Raw genomic sequence first — 13450 nt, 5'->3', positions numbered from 1 at the left:
ATGCTAAGTATTTCTTTCACAATTTAATTGTAGTTTACAGGAAGGGATGCGTAGAGGATGGTATCTGTGGGATTGCAGGGGTCAAGTATTCCCATCCATGGGCACTAATGCAGGAATGTAGCTTCATTTTCAAGATGCTTTTTGCTAAGCAGAAATGTTGGAGAAAAGTTTGTGATTTTATGCTGAGCCGGTCACTTGCTGATCTTTGTATAGTTATCCTGTTCCTTGGGTGAGTATGGTTAGTCGAGTTTAAATGTATGTGTCTATAACTAAAACATACGCAAAAGAAGCACTTTAACATAACAGATGTATGGTGACATGTAAAATCAAGTGTAAAGATACTTGGATAACAAACATTGCAGCTAATCATCACTGATAACGGGATTTTTCTTCAGGAACTAATTTTCCTTGTAGTAAATTAGACAAAAAGTCTGATTCTTAACAAGCAAGCAAAAAAAGAACCTAAGCACTATTTTATTAGCATTGCTTCCCAGTCATTTGTGTTTCTGCCCAGCTTCACCCACCAGACAGTGTTCTGTGGCATTACCAGGTCTTCAGGTAAAGTTAAGAGGTTGTGCTTTATGATAAATTGAATTCCAGAAATGAGAATAAAGGCTTCGGAAATGTAAACCATGGACAAATGTTGCAGGGGGCTGGAACTGGTTAGCCTTGGAAAAAAGCAGACTGAGTAGGGGAGGGACAGGAGAAGTCACACAATGTGGAAGAGGCTATAAAGGGAGTGATGGTGGTTTTCTTTCCACATCGACGTCTGGAGGATAAGAAGAAGTTGTCCTGATTTATAACAAGAAAGACATTATGTATAGAAAAACCCACTAAAACCTCCAGGCACTGAAATCAGATGGCGAGGGATCTTGTGAACTTTGTGGGACTGTGCAGTTGGAAGCTCATCTATGGGATGGATGACTGGAAGTCTGCGTCCTTCCGCACAGCAGGGAGGTAAACTGCAAACCTAACGGGGCTGCTCCGGGCTCAATGCATCTGTAATTCCTGTTTCTCAGTGAATTCAGCTGACACAGCATAACTCCCGCCCCTCAGAGCAATCTGACTTGCAGATCATTCATTTCTGCACAAATCAATATTCTGTAACAAGTGACTGCTGTGCAGCTTCCGCTCTTTGATTGCAGCCTTTTGCACCAGCTATTTGGAGCACAAGGACCTGCAGAAACACAACTGCATCTTAACACTGTTCAGTGCAGAGCTGCCCATCCTCCTTCCTCTACTCCAGTTTCCCTTGGCATTTGGATGCCTGCTTTCCCCTTAATATACCTGAACCTGTAATCCTACCTTGTTCTATGAAAGATGCCGTTGTACTTGCATAGCAGTTCTTCTCACAGGCTATCTGTTCCATTTCTTGTCTGCTGACAGCATCACGCTCTGGAATAGCACCACTTTACAACTAAACTGTTCCTAAATTTGTGTTTTGCAGGACAGCAATCTGTGCAGAGAATTCACCAAGGCTGTGGTTAACTTAGGGATGTTGCCTTTCTTGTTACAGCGAGGACAGCTCAGAATGCAGCCTTACCTTTAACTATCATTCCTTGAAAGAGTCTCCCACTGCCCCAAGGTTAAGCTTCAAAGACCACATGTCAGTCTCCTCTGTGTGCTGATCCCAAAGGCTGAAACCCCAGTAATAAATGTGCGTGGTAATCCCTGAAATGACCAAACCCCACTTGTTTTCGCTTGCAGGACAGAAGATGGGTTTACATGTTGTGCATGATCTCAGGAGCTGTTATTTTTAACCCTTTTGCTTTGTTGCGAGTGCTCATCACGGGGTGATAGTGTTTGTCACATACGTAATGCCTTATGTTACCTCAAGGTTGCGTAGGCCATATGTTGCCTTTTCTTGGTGGTTCTGTTGCGGTTATGAAGTGCCTGAGATGCTGAGAGCTTTCTGGTTTGTACAGGGCCATGTATTGCCTGTTTGTGTTCCCTCTGTGCAATCTGCTGCGTTAATTTGTGTCTCATGTTGCTGTTTATATGTAAATATTTTTATGATTGTCATTTGTCTACTAGTTCTCAAGCCTTCTGAAGCATTGCAGCCTACAGCTTGTGTTTTCTCAACCGTCTTAGTGCACTGCTTCTTGTGTCTCTAAGGTTTAACTGGTTTACACCTCCTCTGTGTGTGCAGTGTTGCAAATTGACAGCATTTATTCCTTTGTGCTTGTTGGTGTGTGTGAAGATTAAGAAAGGTGAATGAGTTAGTGATGGCTTCGGGATCACTCCCTGTGCAAGTCACCTGCTTCCCCCCTATTACTCATTGTAATTATTTGAGCTTTCCAAAGCAGAGGATCAAATCAAGACATTTTACAGTGAGACAAGGAACAGTGTTTGCCCAGACCTCTGGTTCCTCTGTCAGTGGTCATCTTAACAAAGGTGGGAACTCTGCAGAAGTAAAAGCAGGTTTTGAGGTCCTTTTCTTCTGAAGTAAGCAAAGTTCACTGAGAAGACTCTCTTCCTGTCTTTCCTGGTGCTCTGATTGCATTTCTCACTTCTATTTTGGCTGCTGTGTTTTTCCTCCCCCATTCTCGATGCCTTTTCCAGCTTTGATGCCCTACATTTTCCTTTTTCTGGTTGTTCAAAAGCTGGAAAGCATCTCCTGAAATGTCTTGGTGTGTTTTTCTATGCCAGGCTTCACAAGTCAGAAAATAATCAAAATCTCTCTTAGGAAAAGGAGCAGATACAATTAGGAAAAGAAACAGAAGAAATGTAAATAAAACCTCCCCTTTCCTCTTTTCAGCCCCATTGGTTAGACCTTAACTGCTGTTAAACACCTCTCACTGATGAAACAATAATATTTGCTGTTTCAGACAGCATTTTTCTATACTCTTGCACCCCCAAAGTCTTTTTGTTCACAAACCCTGATGCCAGTGGGAGGAAAGAAATGCAAATATGATCCTAAACTTACCAACAGGCTGTTGTAGGCCTGTTTCCTGAGAGGCAGTGGCTGCTTCATACTGCTCTGTGCTGGGGCAGGGCACTGTAACCAGCTGGCTGTGATTCCTTGCATGTGCAAAGCAGAAGTTTCCTGTTCTTGCTGAATTTGGAATCGAATTGACTGTTTTTCTCTCCATCTTCTAATCTACCTTGCTTCATAGCAGGAGTTCAGTGATGGCATCACATCTCTATGGAAGGCAGTGGCAGCTGTGATCAGACTTCATAAAATCACAGAATCACAGAATGGTTTGGGTTGGAAAGGACATTAAAGCTCATGTAGAATTTCTTCTTAACATCTAGTCTGAATCTCCCCTCTTTCGGTTTAAAACCATTCCCTCTTGTGCTGTTTCTACAAGCCCTTGTAAAAAGTCTCTCTTCAGCTTCCTCGGCAGCCCCTTTAGGTACTGGGACACTTGTGGGTGTTCAGAGTCTAGCAGTTTGTCTGCAAAACCAGTGATTAGTCCTGGCCAGCACTGTATATGCGTCCATATAGAGTCCAGTCTATATGGCTTTGTTATGGCTAGAAGGAGCTCTAACGGCTTGAAAATATGTATGAAACAGCGTCTGCCTGAGTTTCTTGTTGCTTCCATCATCTGTTTCTTTGTTTTGAGTGATCACTATTCAACATGCTCTGGTTTGAGGAGTTTCGAAAATGGGGCTTCTTGCAGACTGGTTTTGAGTAAGCTGTAGCTTTCTCATATAGTTTCAATCCATTCTTAGTCAAATCTTTTCCAATTTAAGTATTGAAATTCATAGCTACTCCTGTATTATCTTCAGATCTCATATATTTACTTCATCTAAAGAATAAATGGTTTGAATTTGGGAGGTATTTAGGAGAACTGTTTCCTGTATCCTACAGCTGATCCCATAGATATTATGTTGCGTGAACTGCCATGGGTGGGCATGGCTGTGTCATCATCTGTCCCATATGAAGGCACAGAGCACAGCAAAGACTTTTTAATGAACACATCAATGTTAAATGCTTCAGTAAGTGTAGTTAGATGAACTCAATTGGCGTGCAAGTGAAGTCCAGAATATATGATGTCTAGAACATATGTGAGTTTTGTAGGACTGTATCTTCTGGTTTTTGTCAAAGGCATCTTTCAAAGCCAATAGGATCAATTGAAAAGTAATGGCATAATATGCAAAGAAACAGGAAGGAAAACTAAAGCTGTGTCCAGCAAACCTCATAGGGCACAGCTGACACTGACTTCTCTGTGGTCTTTTGTTAGCAGACAAAGGACCTACTCAGGATCCACATGGAGGCCCAAAACTTGGGATATTGCATCATGTATATTCAGTGGATTTGTGGTCCTGCTTGGATTTGATTTTGGTATCATCTGCACTGAAGAATAGTGGTACCACAGAACAAAGATTTTTTGGTTGTATTTGTGTATGTATTACCTGTCAGTAAGGTACAGGACTTGTTTTGGCTGCTAAGAATTAACCTTACTCCCTTGGATACTGTATTCCCATACACAGGGTGATCCAGTCCTTCATGACAATCACCAGTCCTCCGTTCTTCTCGATGAGAAGGATATGTGGGAATTCAGCTTCGTAAACTTTGGTTTAATTTGGGTGATAGGAAATACGGTTCTTACTTGACTATTGTGCTGCAGTCCAGGCAGTCAGTTCTTGCAGCCAAATGTTATTTCAGCTTTGTAGCTGTCAAATGGCCCCAAAAGGCAAAGTACTGGATGTTCTCATCTGCTTTGGCTATAACTGGAAGTTGAAGATGGTTATTATCTTGCAAAGAGTACTTAGTATTCTTTAGACATAGTATATTATTGTATTATATAATGCTTCTGTTTGATTGGTGTGCAGATGCATGAACAGGGTTATGCCCCATCATGCTAAATACTGTACAAATCCATATGAAGGTCTAGTCCCAAGTGATTTATAACCAGTAAAGCTCATTAAAAAGGCTGAAAGTTGCTTTTTTGAAAGCCTGACCTGGTGCCAAAATGACTGGAGATTTGAATAGTCTCCGTAAGCCCCTTGGCTTTTCAGGGATGCTCCATTACAAAGCCCCTCTCCCTGACATGCTAAAATGCTCTTGGTCAAGATATGTTTCTAGCTGACACCAGAACATCAGTGGTGGCTTTCAACACAAGCAAGGCAGCCTGGGGGTCACTGCATCTCCCAGCACATGCAACCCATCAAAGGTTATTTGGAAAACTAGATACGCTGCTTCTGAGTGTGATTGCGTGGGAAAAAGCTACAAGTCCATGCAGGAGCTTAGGAAGGGAGTAAAAATGAATTTATCCTGTTAAAGCTAGAGAGGAAAATTAGGCAGGAAGATAATTACTTGATCTGGGATTTAGCCAGGATTTAGAGTTAACACTAGAATTGTGCCTCGTTGCTGGTTGTTCAATGTATAGAGTTTAGGACTGTTTGGGGGTCAGCTAGTAGCAGGCTTTTTTCATCTTGATGAGCTGAAAAATTGTGAATAGAACAACTCTGCTCATAACCCCAAAGGACGCTACTTTTTGTATCTGTCTTTTAAAGTAAGAACCATACACTTTAGGGAAGAAATGATTTATGTCAGTATGCTTCACCAGGGGACTAAGAAAGAGGGAGTGGTAGGGTGTCTGTCTGGTGTGGAATAAGCATTCAAATCCCATTTTCCTGGTTTCTCAGACAGTCCACTTCTTAAAAATATCCTCAGTAATTTGCAGTGGTTTTCCACTACTATTTGCTGCTTCTCTTTAATATAACTAATGTATTCATTGCACATGCCTGTCTCTAATAGGGGAAAGGTGAATGCCTGATTTCAACCCACAGAATCATATCTTAGATCCATAGAATGGTTTGGGCGGAAGGGACCTTAAAGCCTATCCAGTTCCAACCCCCTGCCATGGGCAGGGACACCTTCCACCAGAGCAGCTTGCTCCAAGCCCCTGTGTCCAACCTGGCCTTGAACACTGCTAGGGATGGGGCAGCCACAGCTTCTCTGGGCACCCTGTGCCAGCTCCTCAGCGCCCTCACAGGGAAAAATGTCTTCCTTATATCCAATCTAAATCTCCCATTTTCCAGTTTAAATCTGTGCTTTAAGTTATTAACAAATTATTTTATTGAGGGCAACCAGAACTCTCAGTATGTAGATGAAAGCCCATGTGTCACGGGTAGGTCAGACACAGTCATGAAGCCAGTGAAAGGTACAATGTGATTATTGTTTTCAAGGCAAAAGAAGCTGAGCTCACACTAGAATTAGTTCTCTGTTCCTAACCATTTGTTGGGAATATCCTAACCATATCCCACTGGGACCCAGAAGTTTGTTTTGAGGCTGTGCTTTCGATTTGCGTGACCCATGGTGGAAACCCACCTGTGATGTGACCTGGCCTTTAAAAGAGCTGATCTGTCTCTATAGATCACAAGTGGGTTCTAAGTGTGCTACTGGCTTTAGCTGAAAACAAGGCGATTGCCTAACCCTTCCCTGTTCCAGGGGCAGCTCATATAGAAAGAAGGGGTTTGTCTTCGAGACACCCTCAAGGTGGGATTACATCAGAGAACTATGAGCTCCTTCATTGTATAAATGTCTGCATTGATATAAAATGCTCCCTTATCTTCATAAACAAGTGATATATACATGTACTTTTTATATATCTGTGAGCATATATGTACATTTAAATACCTTTTTATTCATGCTTTTCATTTCTCTCATAAGACACTTGCAACCAGCTTGAATTTCTGTGAGGAGAAAGAAAAGAAATTGCATCTTCTTAGATGTTAATAATGCTAACAATTTTTCTCTTCATCAGGGATTGCAGTGATAGGACAAGGGGCGATGGTTTCAAACTTAAACAGGAGAAGTTCAGGTTAGATATAAGGAAGAAGTTCTTTACTGTGAGGGTGGCGAGGTGCTGACACAGGGTGCCCAAGGAAGTTGTGAATGCTCCATCCCTGGCAGTGCTCAAGGCCAGGTTGGACAGAGCCTTGAGTGACATGGTTTAGTGTGAGGTGTCCCTGCCCATGGCAGGGGGGTTGGAACTGGATGATCTTAAGGTCCTTTCCAACCCAAACCATTCTATGATTCTATGCTTCCGTGATTAAATATTTCTTCTTTTTAATTTAGGAATGTTATCAACTTACAGAGTACAAGTCTGTGCCGATTGTGAACTCATCTGTCACATCTCAAGGCCCACACTACAGGGATTGTGTTCAAGAGCTTTGAATGAAAAAAGACAACTTTTATGTAATGAGGAAGTTTTCTTTAGGTTTTTTAGAGAATGATAAAAGCAGTCTGCTTTGCCTTTTCAAGCCCTTGTACAGTACTTTATTGAGTTTAATCTAACTAAACAGTCTGAACGTCTCCTGGTAATGAAGCTTGTATAGATATCTCAGTGTCACATATATATGTGTGTGGACATTTCTGTGAGCTAGCTAGGATGCAGAGAAGGGAAGGTGAAGTCTGATTCTCCATTTTCCTCCATTTTCTTATATAGAAGATAGTGATGGTTAGATTTGATACAATTTAGATGTCAGTCATGCTCTTGGCAAATCACTGCACAAAGATAATAACAGCAGGGAGAGCAGAGCTCTGTTTCTCTGGGCTCTTACAGAAAGCCTGGATTGCTACATTTGAGCCAACACATGAATGGAAGTCTGCTGTCAAAGTCTCATTTTTGCCAGAGAGGTAGATAGCAATTCTGTGTATTGAGGGAACAGAAAAAAAACCAATCGTGCTCTTGGACACCTGCCTTTAGATACACATCTGCTATTCAGAGAACAGAGAACTGAGTGCTGCAGATGCCAAGCAAACACTTTTATGTCTTCTTTGTATATGTTTTAAGGCCAATTCTCCTGCATGGTTATCCACAGTGGTTATTGTCTGTAAATTTGAAGCTTCTGCAAGTTGTAATTTGGTCCAAACCCATAGCTTCCAGCTGGTTTTGGGTGAATAGAAGTTGAACACTTGTTGTAGATGCCATTCAAAAGATCATTTTTCCTTTGCAGGTAGATCTCTGACATTCAGTAATCTTCTGGTTTGCTGTTCGGTTCATCTCTCTGTTTTGCCTTTGTTGCTCATGGTGTACAGCTGACGATAGGATGCAACATCTGTTCTAAAAGTTCCTTATACGTGTGAACTTTGCCTTTAGAAATGTAAAGTTAATATTTGAGCATTTAAATATGTTCCAGAGCAAATAAAAGACTTTTTATCTACTTGTTTGTTTTTAGATACCGACCGAGCTTTGGTGCTGCTGGAAGAATACTGCAAAAAACTAAGGAAGCCAGAGGAGCAACAACTGAAAAAAGCCATCAGAAAGGTGATGAGCATCTTTAAGAGCAGCCTGTTTCAGGCACTTCTAGGTAGGTCCTAATAATTAATACTAAATGTATGCTCTTGAAGGCCCGAGCTAGGACAGACCTAGTAACTTTCTTATTGGTCACCATTCATGTTTGCAATGGAACAGTGTGTTGAGATGATCCAGGTCCTCTGTGGGGAAACTCATTGTCCTGACGTTTCAAATACATTTTCTTATTTATGGTGAGAAAAAGAATAACAAAAACCTTATGCAAGTTAAGGCATCGAGTGGTAATTCCTAAACCTTGCTGCATTCCTTTGTTTAATGGAAGTTATGGAACCAGAGTAGGATATTGCTGTTTACGAAGCCATCTCCATACAGGTAAATGGCGAAAGATTCATTGATTTCACTGGCACCAAGCAGCATCTCAAATCTTCGTGTCTTTTGCAGTATGGTTTTGTGAAAAGTATCAGCCAAAGAACCTTGGAAATGAGGCAAGAAAAATGCTTAAGGTTACAGTGGAACTTTGATGGAATGTTTCCCATTCATGCAGTGTTCAAAATAGACTTGCTGGCCCCTTGCTCAGTCTCTCTTCCATTTACTTTAAGGTCTACATTTCACCTTGTTAATGGTGGTATTTATCAAAATCAAGCATGCGGTGTTTTGGAGCTTTGTATAAAATAACCTTCCTAAGTTATTACATATGATGTTTGCAAGGTCATTAACATACGTGGTTGCTGTAGCATCCCTGTTGTTCCTTGTGCCATGCCTGTGCTGCCGGTCATAGAAAGTGGTGACAGTAACTGTGCATCACCCTTGCTCTACCTCCCTCTGTCCTCTTACTCACATTGCATTGGCTTCTCATTGTTTTATTCCTTCACAAACATCTGTGCATTTTGTGCAGAACTAGTCTGAAGGGCACATTAACACAAATTATGTTTGTGGAAGCACACATACCTTCAAGTCGTGGTGGTTTGAAGCCAGGGTAGATTGTGCTCATTGCAGACCTATAATCAGTAGCAGTTAGGGAAAAAGTTGATTATATATCATCAAAGTAGAAGCACGTCAGTACTGCGCTATTGGTGTGAAGGCAGTGGAGGTCTAGGAAGAGTTTCAGTAATTTCTATAGCATTTATGAAAAATATATGATACCAGTCTCTAACATTTCCTGCAAATGGAATTAATTCATGTCAATGCTGTTTTACTTGTCATTTCTCTTGGCTTCTGTAGAGTGATGAGCTTTATTTTATGCATCCTATATAATTTTTAGTTGCTGTGTATTCTTTACAAAAAGAAATAGATTCACAATTGAATGGTAGTTACCAAATAGTCATAGATTTGAACTAAAGAGCCAAAAAGAGATGGGACATTTCTATGTTATTTGTATTATCTGTGGATATAGAAGTATGTGCTAAAGAAATACACAGAAGTGACCTTAGCTGTACATTTACTTCTCCAGTACTTTGAAGTAATCCTTCAAAGTGTTCTAACAACACGTGTGCTTTGTGTGTGGCTATGTTGCTGATGTATTGCATATGTCTGAAAAGAAAAAGTGATTATAGCTGCATTAAGGTTGAATCCAAAGAATATATGAAATCTTTTGATCACCAAAGTAACATATTGAGCGTGGTGCTGTGGATGTTAGATAGCATTTTAATTTGTAGGTCTTTGGGTGTCTTTTCCTTATCCTTAAATGCTTCTTTTTATAAGAGATTTGGGAATTGCAAGATGTGTTCAAAGTCTCTTATTATGATCTTTTGATTTGCTATTTGGTTGGTCTAGGTTATGGAATAATACAAAAGAGTGACCTCTCTCCAGTATTTTAAGTGTTGTAGATGGTGTTATTACACAATCAATAATGAAGTTCTTGCATAATCAGTATTTCAAAAACCCCACTTCCATGACATCTGTTTCAGCTTCCCGTCACAGTTTCTCCCATATACCTATAAATCAGACCACACAAAGAAATGGCTAAGGCAGATCTTCTGATCTCCTTTGAAGTTCTGTACTGCTGATGTTCCTTTGTCTTTTATATTCACAGAATATCTAACGGTATTGAAAATGAGCATTTTTGAGTGCCTAATCTTAATGAGACTTAATTTTCAGAGTCTGAGTGCTCATCACGTTCCAAAACTTAGTCTCTACAGCCGTTGAACCTTGGTTTTGTCCAGAATGGAACTGGCCTTTTGAATATTTAGGCTATAACTACTGATGAAGAGTTTGATTTTTGTACAGAATCATTACCCTGGATGCAGAAGTGCACATTCGAACCAGGTATAAAGTTAGCATAATTTTATGTGTCAAATTCAGTTTCTGTAGGTCCTGCAGCTTCAGTACAATTAGATTCCTTTACAAAAAAATTCAGCTGTTGAAACCATCCCTCTCCTTTACCTGTGCATTCCATTCTCATTAACTTCTAAAATGCTTTAAAAATCAGTAGGATGCCTCAAATTGAGTGTAGTAGAACAGGTAAAGTTAAGATTAATTATAATTAGCGGCAGTTTTCAGATCTGGTGTTGTCTAGTTCCTTTCATTCTCCAGTTTATGCTTGTGGGATTTGATTCCACCAGTCATCTTTGAACTTGGGCTCTCAATGTGCATGTGTGATTGTTTTTATCTTCAATGTGTTATAAATATTAACTGTTAACTGTTGAATGGGGGAGTGACATGAGAAAAATGAGGATTCAATATTTTTCATGTGTATATTCTACACATGCAAGAGGTGACTATAAATATGGAAGTAAAAGTTCTGTACATGATTTACGGAAGGATTATTGAAGGATTGTCCTTTTGCGTTTTATTTCAGGTTCAAAAGCATCTCCTTCTCCCTCCAGGCTGCTCTTGTTGCAGGACTTCTAGAGTCGCTGTGTTCAGTTACAGCTGAGTTAGTTGCTGAGAGGCACATCTTCAAAGCGCTGTGTGAAGCTGCAGTCTCTGGAGTCCCATTTACACTCCAGTGGCCCAAACACAATGCTTTGAAAATCCAGCCCTAAGAGGAGGCAGGAGGAGAAACTCTTCAGAAGGAGCATGCAAGGGGAAGAACACATATTTAGATATTTGCATTACCCTTAAGTCAATTCCAGATTGTTTTCACCAAGAGGACTGTACCAATCCTATGCACAGTGAGGAGTTACGGTGCTGTTGTTATGAGCTCATAAGGATTTTTGGGTTTTCATATTAAAATCACAGGGTTCTCTCAAATTGTAGCACGTATGAACATTTATGTTTTCAAACCCTTCAAGGAAGAGGAAATGAAGCTTGTGGAAATCCAAATGCCTCATTTGTTGGGGTTGTTTCATAATGGTGTGTCTTGGAGGCATCGTGCAGAGATATAAAAGGAAAACCATGAAAGAGAGTAATAATAGTCATCTGCATATGTCCAAATGACCAAACATTTGTTCTGTATGCAACTTAACTGGTTTTTATAATGCAATACATAGTTTAGTACAATTTATTTCTGAAACCCTCTGCTATATAGTTGCTGAGCCTTCACTTCATTAAGAAAAGTGCATGATTGTGCAGCTTAGGAGACCATTCTGCAGAGTGAGAATGGATGAAAGAGATTTATGTCAGGGTTGCTTTCTGGGTTTTTTTTTTTTGTAGATACATCTCTATAAAGCATCATTTTGCTTCTAGCAGGAATTAAAGTGCCACAAATAGCTGTAATCGTCTTATGCAGCATTAGGTGAAAACTAATCCCAGTAGGTTTTCCTAAAATTCGGATAAACCCAATCTGCACTGGATGACGTATTTCCTGAGGCCTTTCAAACCATGTCTGATAAACATCAGTTTTTTTTTTTTAACTCATGCTTTTGTAACTTTGCTTCAATTTTAAAATGTCATTTTTCAACTAAAATCTGCATCACCTCCTTTTTCTTTTCATGGTATTGTACCATTTCTGCAAGATAATGTGGCTGTTATAAAGCCTTCTGTCTTTAAAACTGCTGTAGTAAACATTTACTGTAAGGATTACCGAATATACCAGTCATCTGTGCCACAGCCTGTATTTAAAGACTTAGGATATAATTTTGTGTTTCCAGAGGGAGTTTTTAGACTCTTTACTTCATTCTGCTCACTTTTAAATAAGCCCTGTTATAACAATCCATTTTAAAAGAACAATGATGTCTTTTAAACCAAGTCAAAAAGGAAGACAGGTCATTATTCTGCAAGCACATATTACTTTTGTATTAAAACCTTGTATAAATTAAGTGGCAGTATAACTCTGTAGTGTTATAGTAGTATCCAAACGTCCAGGGATCTAGTTATGTCTTGAAAACCTCTGTCTGCTATAGGACAGATAGGGTGTGTAAGTGGGACATAAAATACAGCCATTAAAGAGAGCCAAAGCAAGTCCCCTTTTGCTTTAACTATTTTAATATGTTCCTGCCTATTAAAAATTAGCATAGCTATTGACAAATGAAGACAATTAGTATGGTAAGCGTGAAGCAAGTCAAGAGCTTGGTTTCCTATGGATTCGTCCTAGTTTGATTGACTTTGGTGCTTTGTAAAAGCTGTGAGCTGAGATTGAAACTCCCCTTGCACTTAGGGCAAGGATAATTTAGATATGAAAGAAACTGGAGGGGAACCTGTTGTTGAAGTAATGATGAGATACTGAAACATGGCCCTGTCACAAAAGCAAAATGCTAAGAATGAAGAATGGGAAAGATTTTGATAGACATAGCCATGCATGAATAATGATAAAAATGTGTACCCCCCATCTGTGGGCTTTAATGCCGAGAGGAATAATTATGCTGTTGACCATATAGAGAGAAGAAGGATGTAGAGGCAGTAGATGGAAAAACAAGGAATTTGTTTAGGCATTTTGTGTTTAAAGAGAAACTCTTTAAATAGTGACAGACAGCAGTTTGGGAGTAGAGACAAGGAGGTGGGTCAGGAGTAGATGTGGGAACAACAGGATAAATGGTGAGAAAAGCAGGAGACCCGCAACACAATCCTGCGATGGAGATGGAACCTGCACCAAAGTCGGTGTTCAAGAACGAGTATGGATGTCAGAGGAAACGTCAGGATCATGCAACACCTCCAAAATCCAGTGCTAGTCATACATGGTAGTGCTGGCATTCAGTGTTGAAAAGTATTTGAGGTTTTCACAAAAGGCATGGAAATCATCTATAAAATACCTCATGTTGTTATTGTTTGCTTCTATGATATGAGGAACACTGCAGTCATGTTTTCAGGCTTTCCTCCACAACTATTAAGACCTCTTTTGTACTTTTCCCTTTGAGCAAATG

The 13450-nt window shown here is 40.0% G+C and overlaps 1 protein-coding gene across 1 annotated transcript in view; it reads left to right on the top strand.

Moving 5' to 3' along the window:
• DLG2 (discs large MAGUK scaffold protein 2) overlaps window positions 1–13450 on the top strand; it is a 1029196-nt gene that overhangs the window by 9313 nt on the left and 1006433 nt on the right. Inside the window, exon 2 of the mRNA XM_065678826.1 lies at window positions 8134–8265. Coding sequence (XP_065534898.1) covers window positions 8134–8265 — 132 coding nt within the window. The remainder of the gene's footprint in view (window positions 1–8133; window positions 8266–13450) is intronic.

The sequence above is a fragment of the Lathamus discolor genome, chromosome 4 (genome assembly GCF_037157495.1).
Source record: "Lathamus discolor isolate bLatDis1 chromosome 4, bLatDis1.hap1, whole genome shotgun sequence".
NCBI classification, from domain to species: Eukaryota; Metazoa; Chordata; class Aves; order Psittaciformes; family Psittacidae; genus Lathamus; species Lathamus discolor.
This window is presented reverse-complemented; position numbering and strand designations above follow the sequence as displayed.